General features: G+C 40.8%; 1 protein-coding gene across 1 annotated transcript; it reads left to right on the top strand.

Moving 5' to 3' along the window:
- Positions 1-1,238: 1,238 nt before the first annotated feature.
- nek10 (NIMA-related kinase 10) lies at positions 1,239-16,911 on the top strand (the record flags this gene model as incomplete). Its single annotated transcript, XM_080501298.1, has 30 exons — positions 1,239-1,303; positions 1,416-1,476; positions 1,620-1,747; positions 3,301-3,396; positions 3,604-3,688; positions 3,808-3,849; positions 3,946-4,024; positions 4,108-4,175; positions 5,023-5,102; positions 5,182-5,268; positions 5,332-5,556; positions 6,398-6,537; positions 6,954-7,015; positions 7,152-7,223; positions 7,907-7,971; positions 8,236-8,338; positions 9,385-9,513; positions 9,643-9,780; positions 9,862-9,907; positions 10,495-10,616; positions 11,245-11,347; positions 11,424-11,499; positions 12,613-12,742; positions 12,827-12,897; positions 13,121-13,344; positions 14,450-14,550; positions 14,844-14,954; positions 15,318-15,423; positions 16,053-16,096; positions 16,852-16,911. The coding sequence occupies 30 exons, from the start codon at positions 1,239-1,241 to the stop codon at positions 16,909-16,911; spliced, it is 2,919 nt and encodes a 972-aa protein (XP_080357424.1).
- Positions 16,912-20,357: the final 3,446 nt, after the last annotated feature.

Genomic DNA, 20,357 nt, shown 5'->3' with positions numbered 1-20,357 from the left:
TCATTCACAAGCCGACATTCCCCTTCTCGCCACTTTCTGCCTCAGCTACGCACAATGAGCTACGCAGCACGCGGTGAGCTGGGGAACACTACGCTGGAAGACCGACGTAAAATCGTACGTGAATCCGGAGGGGAGAAACTATTGTAATCGCGCGATATGGTTGTAATCTCTTTCACTGGCGACGAGATCTCGCGAGAATCAGACGAAGTTTTATTTAAAAACAAAATTATTAATATTAATAATAGCAATAGTAATAACAACAACAACAACAATAATAATAATAATATTTATTATTATTATTATTAGCCGTAAAACAAAGCATATTTAGTCTTCTCTCTCTTAGTAAAATCTAAACTGAAAACACCACCCTGAAGAACGAAGAAAAGAAAAAGTTGATGAGTTATTGTAACTTCTCTAAACAAAACAATAAAACATTTAAAAATTAAAGAAATTAAATGTTCTGTCTCTTGTGAAACACGAGATAACAAGACATACCTAATTATTTATTTTCTCTTCAGAATATTCACAATATTTACATGTTTTATATTACTATATATATATTAACATATTTGCCCTGTTTCCCTATGAAACAGATGAAATCGAGACAGTTTTTTTTTGTAGCGTAGTCATAATATTTATTAATTTGATAAAAGAAATCAGCTTCTTAATGTAATGGCAAACTAAATGATTTAGTACTAAGAGTGCATAACATACAACGAATAATATGAAATAGAAAAACCATTTAGTTGTGTCACTTTTGATATATAGTTTAAAAAAATTCTGTCAAATTGTTCGACAAACCTTAAAGTGTAAGTGTCAGTGAAATTCCTCCGAATCCAAGGAAGCGTCCGTGGTAACCATAGCAACCACCACTCGTCAAAAAGCTCTCCTTCGATTGGCTAAATATGCGGAAATCGGAGTATTCTTCCTTCTTATTTGTTACCGTCAGGTTGTCTTGACTAGGGCGAAAAAAAATAAACTGTCGCTTGTATTTGCAGCTGATATTATTTATTGCGCCAATATTTGTGTTTAGCAGTTGAAGCCAGCTGTCTTCATTTCGTCTGCAATGCACAGAGAAGGGTAAGAGTTGTTTTATTAGTGACTTCAATGGCTTCTTTTAACCAGATTCCAATAGCTGACCTTCTCTGAAGCTAATTTTTTACTTCGTTATTGTCCCACTTTTTAACGGGTGTCTATGTTCCCCAGGGTCCTAATGGCAACAAAATCCAATGCTCAAAATGTCGGTTAAAAAAGTGAGAAGACAAGAAAAAGTCCCTCTGAAATCCACAGGAATCCACAGCAAGTAAGTACAGTCATCTTGGTTTTAAATCTATTTCATGGCCTGTTGCACAAATCCACGTCCGTCTCCCGCCAATATGTTACAAAACAAGCCACCTGATATGCCTTTATTCCAGGGCATCTCATGATCTCAGGAGGCTCCAGTCCCTTCTTGCCAAAGGCAGCACCAGGCAAGAGGTGAGCAACACCAGATGATGCCACACTGAGGGAGAGTGTCTAGACACTGATAACAAGTGTTATCCCCCTCCCCCCCAACCCAGCTCATACTTCTGCAGATCTGTGTTTACATCACGGTGTGAGACTTTCCTCCTGTGTTGCAGGAGGCTGCGTTGACTCAGAGTAATAAGGCATGCAGCCGTGGAGGCCGCAGACCCGTGCATCCCGCAAAAGACCGCAGCAGACACAGGCAGGATGAAGCCAATGAAACCTCTGAGATGGAGAAATTTAGGTTGTTTCTTGTGATAAATGTATGTTCTATCCTGCTTTGTCTTGTGCTATCCTGTCGCTGGAGCCGATCCCGGCTTTCTCTGGCAGGATAGAAGGACAGACAACCACACACACTCACATTCACACCTTGGGGCAATTCAGTGTCACCAGTTAACATCACATGCATGTTTTAGAGCTGTGGGAGGAAACAGGAGTACCTGGAGGAAACCCACGCACACACGGGGAGAACATGCAACCTCCACACAGAAAGGCCCCGGTCGGTCTTTGGACCCAGATTTGCAAAGCTCCGAGCCTTTTCCAACTGATAAAGTCAAGTTGTATCATCTAATATTAGCTCATGACCTCCTCCATGTTTCCAGCGCTGTTACTTATCTGGATTCACCATAGTTTTTTTTGTTTTTTTGTTCCTTACCTGAAGTATACACTCCTGTCAGAGATCAAAAAGGGGGGTGGGGTGCACAAGTATTTGCCCGCTCCGAGGTTGACAAGATTAGATTTGCACGTGTGAAAGAAAACTAGACACTTTCTAGAATCTAGAGCAGATGTGGGGCCGCTGCTTCATGCTTATTTTGAAAGACTCCTGCTGTTTTACTGTGGTTTAAAGGAGATTTATTATCCAGAAGGGGCAATGCGGTTCACTGCCAGCAGTAGCCCACACCACAAATAACTTAACAATACAAATTAAAACTCATAGAAAAATCAGAGAGCAGAGGGAATAATGGACCTTTTAAATCTGTTCATTGTATCTGAACCCCGATGGCAGCAGGAGGAATTATCTCCCAGAGGATTGACTCAGTGACCAAGATCAACCGAGCCTTTTTTGTAAAGATCTGTGAGATTATTCAGATGTGCCAGCTCACCTTCACAACGCTTTGCAGATATTTCTTTTCTGTTGAACAGAAAGTCGCCCATGTTAACAGGCTTAATAAAACAAGAATACGTTTGTATAAATACAACGTCAGCATTAAAATGCCACGGCTTCCTCAAAAAGACCATGTGCCGATGTGCTTTCTGCAGGCTGAGGCCTTGGTCTGTTGCCAGCGTTTGGCTTTATTTTGATTCTTGGCAAATCAAGTGATCTGCAACATTTCTTACAGGCAATTTGATAAGCTTCTGGGAAAAAATGATTTTAATCTCTGTCTCATCGTGATGAGATTATGAAATGCCTGCGGGGCCACTGGGATATTGTTTTTTTTTTTTTACTTTAGACACTGACTATACCAGCTTGTATACCATCTTTTAGTCCATTACAATATATACTGGAAATTCATGAACAAGTGCTAATTAAACATGAAGTATCTAGTTGTACAAGCAAATACTTTAAACATAATTAGTGAGGCTTTTTGACATCTTGGAGTTACAAAATAAGCAGGTTTATCTTCTTCGACGTGATAAACAGAAGTTAACTGATTGTTTATTGTGATAGACGTGGCCAAACATTCATTTTGAGATTAGTGTTTTCAGTGGTATAAAGAAAGAAAAAAGTCTGATATGTCTCTTGTTCCTGAACCTGATTATGCAGTAGATATGATCTTTGTTTTTGGTTTTTTTCAGTATAACATACAAAGATGAAAGATGCTTCAGCAGCCACCCACAGAACAAATTGTTTTTGGACATCCTCACATCATTGGTCAAGAACAGATTATGCAGGTAAAAAAAAAAAAAAAAAAAAAATCTGTATACACACACACACACACACACACACACACACACACACACACACACACACACACACACACACACACACACATATATACACTCAGCTACATTTTTAATATCAACAGTTCTTCATTGTGTTTATGCATGCACAGGATTTTGTAGTTGTTGTCGTCTTGATCATTGTCACTTGCTCAACAGTGACTGGATCGACCAGGCCCCATCCCAGTCGGTCCTCCATGTGCTCGTCTGCCTCAGATTATTGATCAGAGATCCCCAATATCAGGTGCAAGTCAAATTTCAAAGTCTTCCTCTTGAATGTTTTTACAAGCAATTTTATAAATGACTGCACTTTACATTAAAAGACGATGTTTCCTCCTTGCATTTTCATTTATTTTTTCAAAGAAAACCTTACATCAGCTCCAAGGTGTCACTTTACTTGCGCGGGTAAATTTCCCGAAAGATTTTTCTCGACACGTTCAAAGAATCTGGGGTTTGCAATTCATCTCAATACATCTGATGCCTGCCATTTTTCCTTTGCAGCATATGGAGTGTCTCACTGCCTCCTACATGTCTTGTGGCGGCGACGGCTTTGTGATGCAAAAGCTCGTCACGATGACCTGTGAGCAAAGCGAAGGCAGCTCTACTAAACAACGCTTGTGATACGAGTTGTGCTCCTCTTAATCTTCACCGATTGTTCTACAGACATGTTTCAGAAGCTGTCTGCTGCTCCCGGTCAAAACGTCTGGGTCATGGAGAGCGGCGCTCACAGGGTACGTGATAGATTGAGGTCACATTATCTGAGACTGTGTGATGTTTGACCTCATAACACAAAACAGATCGGAAGTTATTTGCGTTGGTGCAGCGCAGGAATGAGCTGACAACATGTTGCCTGAGAAAAGAAACCTGGACGACAGGCACATTTCTAAATATATGAGAGAGCAGCAATTCATTTACATTTTATACATCAAATAATGAAAATGATCAAGATTATAATAAAGTTTCCCCTGTTATCCAAAACTCCTTTGCACAAGGGATATACTGTATATATATATATATATATATATATATATATATATATATATATATATATATATATATATATATATATATATATATATATATCCCACAATAATTGGTTGGATTATAGTCACGGAAATATTAAATACACTGCTAATCCCTTTATTCTGGGTGATTAATAATCAAATTTTATGCCACACTTTAAAAATTGATTGTGTCCAGTTTTCTGGTTTCTGTAATATAGTTTTTCAGTTGCCAATGTGTGTGTGTGTGTGTGTGTGTGTGTGTGTGTGTGTGTGTGTGTGTGTGTGTGTGTGTGTGTGTGTGAAGAAGAACAAATTCCTCCCATCCATCTTTGATACCACTTTGCCCAACCAAAAAAGAGAGAGACAATCAGTCTCTCTCTCTCCCTCTCTCTCTCTCTCAAAGTTGGAGTCTGAGTCAAAGTACCTTCACGAAAGTCACATATACACAGGAAGAACATGAAAAACAAAGAAAGGCCTTCAATCCCAGACTCAAGCTGTGTAGTTTCTCGCTGTGACGAGGGAGCTGCTCCACCATTGTGCAGCCAAAAAACAAATTCCATCTCTTCCTTTCTAGACCCTGGCAAAGCTCCTCTCCACCACAGACAGCGGCGTACTGCTGGGAGCCCTGATGGCGCTCACCGCTCTGGCTGACAGGTCAGTAAATAATTCACCTCAGTCAATAAATGGATAAATCATGTGATCTGAGATTTTTTTTTCATTCTTTCGTTTGCAGCCCGGGGTGCAAGGGAGAGATCGGGGAGCTACCGATTGTGGAGAGTCTCCTTGTAATCCTGCAGGAATATGACCTCCTGTCAAAGAGGTGAGGAAGCACATATTCGGCGTGAATTGTGAAAACGTGTTGATCGTCCCGTCTCTCCTCCAGGATGAGCGCCGAGCTGCTGAGGCTCCTGTCTCCGGTGCAGCGCGTGAGGAACCAGCTGAGGGAGCTGGAGGCCGTGCCGCTGCTGCTGAGCCTGCTGCACGGTCGGCACCTCAAGCTGCTGTGGAGCGTGGCCTGGGTCCTGGTCCAGCTCTGCCAGGATCCCGACACCAGGGTGGAGATCCGGAGCTGGGGAGGCCTGCAGCAGCTGCTGCGGCTGCTCGGCAGGTCAGCGGGGCTCAGCCGGTTATTATACGATGCAGCTGCGGGTTTTTTTTTTTTAAGGAATCTTTCAAAAGCAAATGATCAGGATGGAAGATGAAAACCCCAACAGATGCCGACCCTGAAAGAAACATGCTGCTCAGTGTATGAAGGCATAATGGTGTCCTGACGTCATGTGGGTCGTGTCAGTGCAGGACTTGTTGGACGACATATTTGCTTTATTAGGTACACATTTTAAATCAACAGAAAGCAAAAGAAACAAAGAAGCAATTTTAACTGCAGACGCTTTGATACTTTTTAACTATTGCTGGTACTTTATTGATCATTATTAACTCCGACTCGTCGGCAGTGAGCAGCAGACACACTCAAGAGTTTCAAGCCTTTATCAATATACGCATTATTCCCACTGATGAATTCTACAGTAGACATATATTTTGACTTGCTCCACATCGCCAGCCCTTGCAATGCTAATTTGTACTAAAAGATGTTATAGTGATCGACTGCAAACAGACTTGAATCTCCACAAACCTCATTGGCCTTTCCTGATCTTACACCTTCAAGCACAGTTTTTTAGAAAACAACTGTTAACATAGTACATGTTGCCTCGTGACTGCTCTTCCTCCTCCCTGGTTTCAACCTAATGTACCACAGTTTCCAGTTTCGCCCGGCCCAGGTGGTACGGGTGTTACATTTGTGATCCGCCAAAAACACTAAAACCACTTAAACAAACATGATGAAGGTATCAATCCATCAAACAGCTAGGGAGTGTTCGTAAGGCCCAAAATAAAGAAAAAAAAGTGACAAAATGACTTTATTGACGTTTACTAACTTTCCACATCTCTCGCAGTGACGGGCAGTACATCTCGGACCGCTCGTCCATGGAGGCGCTCTCCAGCGCCAACGCAGCCGGCCGCGTCCAGAAGGAGCACATGAGAGAGGAGCTGAGTCCACAGGAGGAGGCGGACAACATGGCGGCTCTGCAGTCAGGTCTGGAGCGTCACAGATTCCTGCTTCAGTGGGAGAGCGTTCACATCTGCTGGCCACCGCAGGAGTTTTATCAGGAGCAGAAAACGTAAACAGTGGTTTCCTGAAGTGAGAGCATGAAAGCCACCGAGACTGAACTAACTGTATCTATAATTTTGGAGGAAACTGTTGTACGTTTCCTGTTTCTGGACGTCCACAGACACAGAGTCTCGGCGTAACTAATGTATACATGACTTGATGCTCCTTAAAGATTCAACCGGGGAAAATGAACTTTACATTTTGACGTCACCACGGTTTGCACTGTCGCTGGCTCTTGTTTGAGAGACCTTTAAATATCGTATAGGTTTTGTAATACTGGTTGTATGGGTTCCTAAATTAAATAAATATCCCCTGTAAAATCCTTTTTTTTTTTTTTCCAGCCTGCTGCACAGCCCTGACCGAGATGAGTCTGGATGACACATCCGCTCACCACATCGTGCAGGTAAACAAAGGTTCTTCCTTGAAGAGCAATGCAGAAAAACAAGACTTACAACTGGAAGCCCCACCCTGACAACCACACCACCGCTTGTGCAACACTTGATCCTCTGCATCAGTTCATTTTCAAATTGTTTCCTCAGGAAAATGGTGTCTTTATAATCGCAAAGTTGATTTTGCCGCCCAGCTCTGGACCAAAGGCCACTTTTCTGCAGGTATATTGTCATTTTAATTAACTAATTAATTTGACAGGGAATGTGCGGGTGAATCAATAGAAATAAAAAAGAGCATTAAATGAGCCAGTTGTCTCTTGCCTGTACCTATGTACAATTAGTAATCTGAAATGTAGTAATATACAAAAAAAATACACAGACAGCATGAATAAGAATATTTATGCTAACACAATATCAACACAAATATGAATCATCGTTTTATTAACTATCATATTAGTTAAAAGGAATTATATAAACTACATAAAAATGTAAGAAAATGTGTTTTTAACACATTTTTTGTTTGATGCAAACATCATTCTTGACAATAAAAACACCATTAGAAAGTCTATTTCCATTTTAATAGAGAGAAATGTGTAAGCTGTTTGACATTTGCAGGGAAATTCTTTGAATATTTTGATAGGCATGACTCACTCAGGTATACGGCTCATCCCACAAATTCCTCTACAAACGTGGCTTCATTTACAAACGAGATGAACAGTCTTTCCAACATTTTAAGATGTTTTACCAAAAAACATTGTTAATTCAACAGGATAATCAAACAAACACAAATGTCCTCACTTCTGTGCATGATTTACATCAAAACAACATAAGCTTTTTGTGTGTTAATGCAACATTATAACGGCGTAATGGAGCTATTCTGTGTTCATTTGTTTGCTTACGGACAGCGTTATGCTTTCCGGGCCCTTCGTTTTCTCTTCAGTGTGGAAAGAAACAGACATCTGTTTAAGAGGTGACTTTAAAACACACACACACACACACACACACACACACACACACACACACACACACACACACACACACACACACACACACACACACACACACACACACACACACACACACACACACACGCACAGAAAAAAATATCTACCCATAAATCTTGTTATGTAAAAGTCCATTTAAATCAGATAATGCTGGAAATCTGCAAGTTTACAAAAAAAACCTCTCATTAAATGTTTTCCTCTGCTGTTTTGTGTTTTCTTATCCATTTCAGGCTTTTTCCCACAGACCTCTTCGAGCTGTTTATTGATGTTGGACACTATGTGCGGGACCTCTCAGCCTACGAGGCTCTGCAGACCAAAGTTTCACTCTACACCGTAAGAAGTCTGCTCCTCAATAGTTTGATGTGTTTTGCCCTCTATTTCTGGACAGTGAAATAAAGATATATTCACAGATACATTACAAGAGAGTCCACAAAACATGTGTACACCAGGTTCACGATGAAGAACATTTCACTAAGACGTGCTTCAATATCACGCAGTACGAATAAACACATCAAACCCCTCAGGAGAGCAACGGAAATGTTGAGCACATGTCTAATGGTACAATTGAATTTGTTCATTAGTGTTTCTGTGGTTCTTCAGTTTCCTCCCGCAGTCGAAATTCATGTATGGAGTCTTTGAAGAGTGACTTCTTTGAATTATTCCACCACCAGGGGGCAGAATTTAAAACTTTAGCTCATCCCACGTGAAGCAGGGGTGTCAAACTCAATTTAAGTTCAGGGGCCACGTACAGATCAGTTTCATCTTCAGTGGGTCGGACCTGTAAAATAGTAACCTTAATATATAAAGTTCTTCTTTGCTGTGGTGCAGCGCATACCTGATTAATTATACCTGTAAATATTTAATAACTGCAGAAAGTGACTATAATCTCTCCATGAAGCCAATGAGCCCTGGTGCAAAATACAGTGAAATGTCCCCAGGAAACGTCTCCTATTGCTTTTGCATTATGTACGTTTGCCAGTGCCGTGTTTTATCGCCTACTCTTCAGAAATTAGTTTTGAAAATCAATGTTTTCGTTGAAATTTTTACAATTTGCTGGGTGTTTGTCAGGCTGGATTGGAGCTTCCTTATGGGCCAGTTTTAACCTTATGTTTGACGTCCCTGGTCTAAATGTGCGATACATAAAAAAAAAAAAAACTAGGAAGAACATTACTGATGGCTCACATTATTTAAACATTAAAGCATCACGATAGTTTACAGATTTCTGTGTTATTGTTGTAGTCTTGTCTTCCAGAGAAGATAAGATGGAGTTATAAAATGTCACGGTCCAGGATTCCACAAGCTTTTTCTTAATATTCAAAGTAAAACCAGTTTTATTTTGCAAATAAAAGGCAGTTTTCACTTGTTTCTCCTCGATGCAGGAGGAGGATTTGGCCAGTCTGGGAGAAAGCATCGCGGCTGTGGACCAGAACCGACCTCCTCTCAAAGTGATCAATGGTTACTCCATCCTGGACCATCTGGGCACTGGAGCCTTTGGAAGTGTCTTCAAGGTCCACATTCAAAAATAGACAGATTCTGCTTTTACTTTTGTTGTTTGGGGTATTTTTTTGTTGTTGTTGTTCTTTTTTCATTCTTCAGGTTGCCATCAGTAGTCGTTCTGAACAAACCCTTTGTGGCAGGTCCAGAAGCAGAGCGGCCAGAACCTGCTGGCCCTGAAGGAGGTGAACCTGCACAACCCGGCGTTTGGCAAAGACAAGCGGTCCCGAGACAACAACGTGGAGAAAATCATCTCCGAGCTCACGATCATCAAAGAACAGGCAACAAACTCAACACAACGAAGCTCCAGGACATGGTCACTGAATACTCTGTGTATTGATGGTGTTGCTCCTCCTGTTTAGATGATGCACCCAAATGTCGTTAAATACTACAAGACGTTTGTGGAAGGTGAGTGTCGTCGTTTTCTCATCAAGGCTGCTCAAAAAGGACAACTCATACACTTTAATGTATGTAAGGATAGACAGCTGTGTGAAAATAGACGGGTAAGAACCAAAGTTCTCGTTATTGATTGATAATATTGAACGTTATTGATAAACGATGCCTTTTTAAGGCATGATGAACCTATTTTTTCTGGTTGGACAAGTCACATGCATTTACATTTGATTTTAATACTTATGTCAACAACTTAATGATGAGCAATGGCAAAATACATTTTTATAAAACATCTTAATTTTTTTTGAAGGAAATGTATCGTAGAATTGGAAACAGGAATCAATCAAACTTGATTCTTCTTAAACTACTGTGACTGTGAATCATCCGCATAGGGGTTTAAAGAAGGAACGAGCCTGTTTAAAGTAGGTAAAAAGGGGAAAAAAATACAGATATTCATCTTCAAACAAAAGGAGGAAAAGTAAAAAATCCTCAGAAATACAAATACTGACGTAGAGGAACCTGAAGAATGTGCTTGAACACGACAGCGAATTAAAAAAACATTGCTACTTGCCATCTCAACATAATCTTTTCCTCTGTTTTAGGTGACAAGCTGTACATTGTGATGGAGCTGATCGAAGGCGTCACGCTGGCGGATCACTTTAACTCTCTGAAGGAGAAGCAGCAACAGTTCAATGAAGACAGAATTTGGAATATATTCATGCAGGTGAAAACCTTCAGGAAATGATCTTCTATTTGGTAAATTACTGGTTTTCGCATCAATGTGCATTTCTCCTAGAGAGACGGTAAGACACACTCACATAGTGACATTCCGGAGTTCCTTGTGGAAGGAAACTGGAGCATCCAGTTTTATTTTAAAACATAAAATCCAACCCAACATAATAATCGATATCTGGCTGATGTTAAGTGTAAGACAGGAAGCTTCTCCCGACACTGAGTATATCAGATCAAGTATCGGGAGAGCAGCGGTCGCCAGCTGTGTTTATTCTAACAATAAACTCGCAGCAACAGCGTGGATGGTTCCCACCGAGTTGAGACAGCTGCAACACCTCACCCTGCCACCCGCTTTCACCCTGCGGCAACTCAAACTGCATAAAAATGTGAAATATTTAAAGTGTGGGGGGAGGAGGAAAAAATCTGAAGCAATCGCCATGGCCTGAGATGTCCAGACGGCGCCTCTCAAAGCAGCAGATGTAAAGTAAATCTGCTCACGCTTGTGTTTTGATTGTTTTTCGAAGGGTTTCTGATGATTTCTTGAGAGTGTGTGTGAATTGTTATCCGAGTGGAAATTCCCTTGAACACAATGTGATGCTGCTCCTTCCTGTGCCCTCCAGATGTGTCTGGCGTTGCGGTACCTCCATAAGGAGAAGAGGATCGTCCACCGCGACCTCACGCCCAGCAACATCATGCTGGGGGAAAAAGACAGAGTCACCATCAGTGCGTCTGACTTCATTTACAAGTTTCTGCTCTTCTAAAAGTCCAAACGTGTGTTTTATACCTCTGCTGTCTGCAGCTGACTTCGGCCTGGCGAAGCAGAAACAAGAGAACAGCAAGTTGACGTCAGTGGTCGGCACCATCCTCTACTCCTGGTGAGGGACTTTTATTCTGACGGCCGATTCTCTGATGAACAAGGGAGGAGATGGAGGGAGAAAATAACCACAGTGCAAGTTTATTTCTAGAGCACCATTCAGACACGAGGCAATTCACAAAGATTTACAAAGAAATTATGGAAATATATTAAAATAAGCCGATTAAGACATTGAATGTTTTTGTTGCCGTGCTTTATTAGGTACTGTGCTGCATTTGACCTTATCCTAATGAAGAAGAAAAGATGAGTGAGTTTAGTGTTAATTGTGTGTGATTCACTCTCAATGGGAGAGCTGACAGCTCTGCTTCACCTTGATTCCCAAATACATTTATTTTATTTTATTTTTTGGTGGTTTTTCCCAATTTGCCAGAATTAATCACTTTCTAGGGGAGATAGAGTTTATCCCTCCCTTGTAGAAATAATAATTAATCAAAATAGGAATGCGGACACCTGATGGAAAGGAGTCTTAACCATCAAATTGCAGATTGCATGCACCAGCCATGCAAATTACAGGATTTTATTTATGTCTTTAAAATGATTTGTGTTAAAATCTTCATCCTTGAAGCTTTTTTTTTTAAAATCACACATTCCCACAATTAACTGATAATCAAGACAAAACAAAATGGCTCCCCGCTTGTGTTTCATGTTATTGTATGAATATGAGACGCTCAAGAGACTTTAGATATACAAGTCTCTCTTTTCACAAAAAGTCTGAGATGAAAATGTCGAGTAAAAATGTTGCTTTTATTTTATTAAGATGAAACTGCTCAAACTGAAGGGCTGTGGTCCTACAAACCTGAATACACAACTAGAACTGAGAGATTGTTTATGGCCCTGCTCCAAAAGTATATTTACAATTTCATATCTTGAGTCTACAGACGGCTCCTCTGAATTTCCACAATCCACAAGATGTCATTATTTAATGTTTTTTTTCTCTGCCTTGCAGTTCACAACCAAATCCACAAATGTCCATTAACAGTGTCCATCCTACCAAGTTATATATAAAGCAATATTTTGTGAGGAGACAACAGATGTACGTCGCCACTTTCAAAACTGTTGCCACGCGATTTATCATAAAGCTCTTGTTCGCCTTCATGTCTCTCCGTGTTTTCAGTCCAGAGGTGGTGAAAAACGAGCCGTATGGGGAGAAAGCCGACATCTGGGCTCTGGGCTGCATCCTCTACCAGATGGCCACTTTGCGGCCTCCGTTCTACAGCAGCAACATGTTGTCACTGGCCAGCAAGGTGGAGAGACGAGTCCCCTTCAAGTATTTATTTTCTCTTCCTGCCATCACTTCTTCATCCGCTCTCCTCTTCCCGCGGTGGCAGATTGTGGAAGCCGCCTACGAGCCCGTTGAGGAGGGAAGCTTCTCAGAGAGAGTGACGGATATGATCAGATGGTGAGATTTTAAACAAGACTGCGACACTCGGAAAGCTCTGATTAAGATGAAAAAGAGGCTCCAAAAAGATAAAGTACATGATGGGAATGACAACGGCTTGAAAGATTATTGGAAACCGACAAGCAAATTGCTCAGAAAGTTGTTTTTTTTAAAAAGAAAATGCTACTACAATGATATCATAACTGATTATAAGGCTGGAAAAACCAAAGCCATTTCCTCCCAGGTGCTTGAGCCCAGACGTGGAGCAGCGGCCGGACGTGGTGGCGGTGACCTCCAGGCTGTCCGACCTCATGATGAGGCTGATGGACGGACTCTACACTTCCCAGAATGCGCTGGAGAAACGAGCCGAGAGGGACAGGAAGCGCGCGCAGAAGTATTTCCTCGAGAGGCACAGAGCCAGGCCGGACTTCCTCCACCCGAGCGCATCGCAGGTAAACCCAGACCGGCGTGAGTGCCGTGGACTTTTGGGGAAATGTGTGACAGAAATGCTTTGCACGTCTTGCAGGATGAACCGGGAACGACGACGGACTCTCCGGCGCCGCACTTTTCTACGGCGTGTTGTTCAACCTGCAGAGAGCAGAGAATCACCCACGGTGATTTTGTGACGAGAATTTACTTCAAAATAACATAAAAAAATCATAACATGTTGCAATTACAATATTGTATTTCTTTTTGATGATGTTTTGGATGAAGAAGTGGAAGCATGTGATCTCCCAAACCCCTCTGCCTCTGAAGGAAGAACCTCTAGTGAGTTCAGTCAAAGCTGTTTAAATATAAGATATATAACTTTCTAAGGTTGCGTCAGAACTTGTTAGGCTTAAACTATATGACATCTTCAAAAGCTTGACTTTACCGTGTCCTTGTACTGTTTCTGTACGGTGGAATTCCTCTCTAACTTCAGCTTTACTTGGCTTTTCTTTTCTTCTCTGACTTATGTGAAGACTTAAACTCCTGTGCCTGCGCTGCACCTGATCGTTTTTCAACTGGGTAAGTTGCACATCTGTCATATACAGCATCAAAAATGAATTGTGCAGAGCTCTAAATATAATGATAAAAAGTATTTTGTTGGAAGAACCCATGAAATGACACAAAGTGATTTGTAATTCCTGCATATTCACATAGTATCTCTAATAAACATGTATTGATGGATCTGAACATTGGATAACAATATTCAGTAGCCTGTGACCTAATATACGTTCATATTCAACACGTGAAGGGTAAAGTATTAAGATATAAACCCATAGACACAAGACATAATCTGTCTAAATGTGTTATTTGTTTCATGGGTTCATTAAATAAAAAAGTTTGTTGGTGAACAGTCATGTGAAAACAAAACCGACTGATCTTCATTTTCTATTGATGCTTTCCCTCAGTCGAGATTGTCCTTCTGCGAAGATTAAATCAAGACCAGGTACCTCAGATAGAGTGACAAAGCAAGCGCACGTTGCAGAACATTCTCATATATAATGTCTGTGTCCCTGTTTATGAACCATCCGCTCTCGCTCTCTCTCTCTCTGTCTGTCTCTCTTTCTGTCTCACTCTCTCTCTCCAGTTTCAGCGGGGATCTGTGTCTCCCAGAAGAAGCTTCGACAGATTGATGATCCCGTCCAGCGGCTCCTCGTGCAGCTGCACAAAATCATCTCCATCACTCAAGTACAAATCTCATCAGCTGAGATCAGCGCTGCAATCACAGATAATCCACATTCTATTTTAACTGCACTGATGTTTGCTGATTTCATTGTATGGGGGCCCGTTTTTTTTTTCTTCACAATTGTGCAAAGTCAAACCAGGTGAAGGTTTAGTCTGCAGTGGGAAATTCAGCCATAAAACAGTAGTCACGTATTATACGTAGTGCCAAATGCAACGACTTCCTGTCAAATTGTCCACATTTGCATTTCTTCAACTGTCAGTCCACCCCGAGAAAACACGTTTATATGTCCCTCCAGCTTCCTCCAGAGCCGCACCACAGTGCGAAACGACGCCTCATTGAGAGTTTTAAAAAGTCCCTTTTCCACTTCGGCAGTGATCCGTACAACCTGAAAGTGGAGCTCAGCAAGGTTTGTGACCGCTACGACTCAGAAGTGTAATCAGTGTGATGAAGACGAGGGTCAGCGGCTGCATGCGTCGTGTGTACCAGACGTATGGACGCACGTTATTCTGTTTGTTCATTGCGGTTTGACACCTTATAATCATCTCCTGAAGCCTGGAGGTGATTTGATTCACTATAATACTGTGTGTGTATATATATATATATATATATATATATATATATATATGTAACTCTGATTTTCTTATCAGATGAAGAAAGAAAGCAAATTAATAGTTTTACGAAACAGATTTATTGGTTTATTTTACCCCAAAATGAGTAAATTAACTCCTCCTCCTCCTCCTCCTCCTCCTCCTCCTCCTCCTCCTCCCAGCTCCTCCAGGCCTCTCCAGAGCTGATGGAGTTAAATTCGACCAGGTCAGACTGGTGGCTCCTGGTCCAACACTCTACAGGAGACCCTCATACCGCCGACAGCACAGGTAAATTAATCACAGACCAAACGTCAGCGAGTAAATATGATCTTTCCACCTCAGCAACAGTCCAGGTGAGAGCCTCACTTTAAAGGGGTCATATTATCCAGGCTTTTCGATCATCTCACATGAGTCTCATTGGTCTAAACAAATGTTGCATTCAAAGTTGATTGCCTCAAATCCAGCTTTCCCCTGATTTTCCTCCATTTGATCACATGAGCTGCATTCAGAATCTGCTGTGTCTGTGTGAGCTGGACTGGCTCCGCCCACACACGCCCATCTTGTTAAGGTGAGGAAATACTTCCTCTCGTGGTGCCATGTGCCAGAGCAGAGCTGCCTAATTGTGGGAGGAGTCAAAGGGGAGGAGCCTACCTTGATTGTGATTGGCTAAACCCCCAATGACACTATATAGGGTTTGATTTCTGATTGGCTCCTTGGAGCAACACACTTTTTAACAACTGAAACAAGCCAGGGAGAGAGAGGACACACTGTCTTCACTTCTGGGGCGTCGTTCCAGGCATGGGGACGATTAGTACTGTTGAAAAATCATTTAGAAAGTGAATTTTGCACAATATGACCTCTTTAAATGTTGCATTCATTCTGTTGTTCATCAATCACCTTTGTTTTTCCTTTGACAGTTGATGGGAATCTCAAAGATGGAGTGACATATCAACAAATGCAGGTTGGTTTAAGAAAGGATAGAAAGAACTAACCGATACCCAATATTGGTATCCGAATCTGTGCATCCCTGCATAAAACAATTTCCACCTATTTGTCAACAAATTATTATTATTTTTTGTTGTACAAATTTGTTTATCAATTTCTCAGTTACTGGTTTGAAATCTCCATAAAGAGCCAGTCAGCTGAGGTTGGGTCGGACTGGTGGCCGTTGGAAACCGTTTGTTTCCGCCTCCTGCTGAGAAACAGTCTGGCACAAACAGGAGCTCCCCTGCAACGCTTCAGCTGGCTATTTCTGTACCTTCCCTTTGTTAGTGGATTCAATGAGCTTTTAGAGATGCTGACGAGTAGATTTATAATTAAAATCTTTGAATAGAACCATCTATTTGCTTCTGGTTCCAGTATTTAAGCTGAACGATGCAGATTGTTGGTTATTCTGATCTTAATGAATTATGGGCACTGCGATGAACTTTGGTCAACTCGATAAGTTAAATATATTGTGAAAGACCCTTAAAAAGCACTAAAGTCGTCTGTTGATGATTGATATTTTCCTTCATATCTGGCCTGTAAAGTTTGTAATGGTTTTTGGCTTCTTTAAATGTTTTTCATTTAATCAATCGATTTTTATTCACCTCATCTTAATGTATTTTCTTTATTTCTTTGTAATGGACTGATGCCATATAAATACCTTTTCCTTACCTTGGATCTAATTTATCAGTTTTGAATGGAGTTATAACATTTTCACTTAAATGTTTGCAGGCCATCATCGAGGAGATGCTGCAGGATAACAACTATTACGGAGGAAATCCCAGCAGGTGAGGGGGGAGAGGATTAAATCCATGTGAGATTTGAAGTTGGAAGATGTTAGAAAATCATAGAAAACCAACAATATACTGTATTTTGAAGTCAGGAAATATGTTTGAGTAATGCGGCCACAGGATTGTCCTGTGAAGTCAGTTTGATTACATTATTTTCATGATTCATTACTCATTACATCCACTTGTCTGATTTCTGGAGTCATCACATATACAATTGTGTTCATGTAAACAGCAGGTTTTTTTTAAAATCATTTATCACTTAATTGAAGTTTTCTGACGATGAGAAATCACACTAACATGCGTTGGTCTTGATTTATGTGACATGCGATTGGAATAAAAGTCTAATTCAACCCGGACGTCTTTTGGTTCTTTTAATTTTAGGTTTTCTGACAAAGGAAATGACCAGAAGAAGAAGAAATAGCTTTCATCATCGTCGTCATCACTGCACAGGAGCAAGAAGCTGGAGAGAACAAATTCCCACCCGTCTGTGACCACAATGTTTTATTTGTGATATTTAAGTTTTAACACTCAAGTCACTTCACCTCCTCAGGTGTTGCTTTTTCTATACGGACATGAAGTGACTGTGTGAATCCCCAACGTTCATTCACGGCCTGCGTGCACAGCGAAGGCTGAAAAAAAACGTCCTCGTGAGAACTTGAGTGTCGTATCAAAGCAGGGCACCGTATCGTCTGCAAACGGAAACCACACATGCAGAGAACAACTGAACCAACCACAAGCTTTGTGTGCAGCACGTCAGCTTCTCAGGGGGAAGACAACAGTTTTCACTTTGAGTATAATGTACTTTAAATCCAGCAAAATCTCTTAAACATGCTTTGTGTGTGATTCACAGACTTCCTTGCAGTCAAAATAAGCTGTCCTAAGCACTTTAATATAGAGAAGCAATACAATAAAGTTTATTCTATGAATCAGGCAGTGTCTTCTTTTGGCAAACTGTGAGAAACGTCTATTTTGAAGAGAAGTAGTGGAGTGATGGAAGATGACTTCCTCTACTTCACTTGTGCACAAGAATCTGTATTGCACTGTGTTATGACCCGGCTCTGCTAAGAGAAGGATGAAGGTGTAGGAAGTAACAATAACCGGGTGAGTGTGAGGGTTTTATTGGTAGTTCTCAGATTTACAATAATCAAACAGAACCCCAAAGACAATATTACGACAAAGGAGGTAATGCCCACCAACTATGCAATGTTTGACATAATATAACAAGAAGGCCGTGAAACTTTCAACGAACACAAACTCACTCAACCAGAGAGCGGCAAAATGGAAACAAACAAAACACCAAATTACTAAAAAGAAACAGCTGGCGCCTTCGCCAAACTGTTGGATGAAGCTTCAGTTTGAATAAAGTTGAACTAAATTCACACCCTCAAAGATTGGAGAGGAGCCAAGTTTCAAAAGATCACATTCGCTATTCCAAACACACAAAGTTTCTCGGGGCAGACTGAGCAGACGCCACTTGCATCGGCCGCCATGAGGCGTCTGCTGGAGCTGCTTAAATGGCCTCAGCTGGTGGGCGGAGCTGAGCCAATCATCCCTTGTCCTCTAATCCCAGTGCTCCACATCAGCTTCGCTTACAAGCCCCTGCTCATCTCAATTGATATTTAAAGCACAATTTATCTGACATCTTTTCAAGTTTGCGTCGTACTTACAGGACCACATGGCGATGTAGTGGTTCACCATTTGGCTCCACAATGCTTGTTTTTTTTTCTGTGCATGCATTGGCTTTAATTTCCTCCTTTAAGGTCCAAAAACGTGTTGGAGGTTAATGGGTGACCCGGCCAGGGTTTAACTTAGTGAGCTGAGATCATCTTTAGCCAAACAACAACAACCCTGAACTGGATAAAATTGTATATTTTGTCTCAAGGTTGCCTTTATGTAGACTTCACACCATTTCATGCACATAAATAACAACAGAAAACACAATGTGAAGACATTTGTCCTGTTATCTCAGTAGATTTCTGGTACAATCTCAACAGAGATACAACATAAATGAGCAATTCATGCTTTGGGGGATATTTTAGGGACATCGGCAATGTTTAATCTCGCTCTTTTATCTATAAATGGTCAATTACGTCACACAAATCAATTGTTTTGATCACTTTCTGTCCGTTTGCTTCACACTGTGTGCAGTTCTTATTATGGCCACCAGGGGGAGGCAGAAAACGATGTTTTAAACATACTGTCATGAACTTAAATAACCTCAAAACCTCTTAAAATGAAACCTGAAGCATTCAGAAACAGCACAATGACGTTCAATATACTTTAATACACAAACACAATCATGTAATCTGTTCAGTGATATCACAGATAAATGCAGCCATTAAGAAACACAGGTACATAATGTACAGTAGTCATACTGCAGTGAAACAAGTGAGAACATGAACAAGAGTGAAATTACACTTTGAAAAAAAAAAGCAATAAATGTTCAAATATAGACAAAGTTTGCACATTTTGACGAGGCACATGTGGATTCCTGCACAGGTTACATACAGCACAATTCCCCTTTAAGCACTTGATTTGAACTATTTCTTCCATTTGTAAGATTTTATGAAATGCAGAGATTTTTGAGGGGTGATTGATCTGATTTCAGGAAACAATCTTAATTAAATTTCACTTCCATTCTGCAAATTTAGGATGTATTCTCAAAATAGGTTCATTCCTGCCTTGTGAGGCTGTAAGCCTGCACAGTGCAATTTTGAACTTAACATCTCAATAACAACATCCACGAGCCTATTTTCAAATTCCCATGTGAGATCATTTTAAATTATTTTTCACTGTAAGGCAGCTTATTTTCCTGTTCAGATATATATTAAGAAACTCTTACTTTTGAGCTGATGGTGATGCTCCAAGGAAAGAAATAAGGTGTGAGGCTGCGTCCTTTAACTTTAATTTGATTCTATGTTTTTCAATTTAAACATGTTGGCCTTTAAGTCTCATGTAACTACTTTTATTTATATATGTGGCAGGTCTTTTGAGACCCTTGTTTTAATGAGGTAAACACACAATATACTCATGGCAAATACTACCAGCTGGTTTGTTCTGTTACACTGTGGAATTACATAACTCCGTTTAAAAAAGTGAAGGAAAACATAAGTTGGGCTTTCAACGAAGGGCAAGGGGACCCTTGATGGTGCGCCAGAGGTTAGAAAATCCAAATCAAATGTTTGTCTTCCTGTCTCTTAAACTAATGGCCAAAGTCAGGGGCGTCAAACAGAGTTTAGTTCAAAGACCACTACAGCTCATTTTCATCCTCAGTGGGACGGACTGGTTAAATAGTGTCTTATATTTAAACTTTTCTTTGTTGTAGCGCAGAGTATCCACGACAAAAATTTCCATATTGTCACAAAACCAAACTACAAAAAAAAACAAAAACCCCCCCAACAATTTTAGCGTAAAGCCAATTTCAATACTTCATGGTGTAAAATACAG

Source organism: Blennius ocellaris, assembly GCF_963422515.1.
Source record: "Blennius ocellaris genome assembly, chromosome: 8".
NCBI lineage: Eukaryota > Metazoa > Chordata > Actinopteri > Blenniiformes > Blenniidae > Blennius > Blennius ocellaris.
The sequence above is the reverse complement of the archived record's forward strand: the minus strand, read 5'-3'. Positions and strand labels throughout refer to the sequence as shown.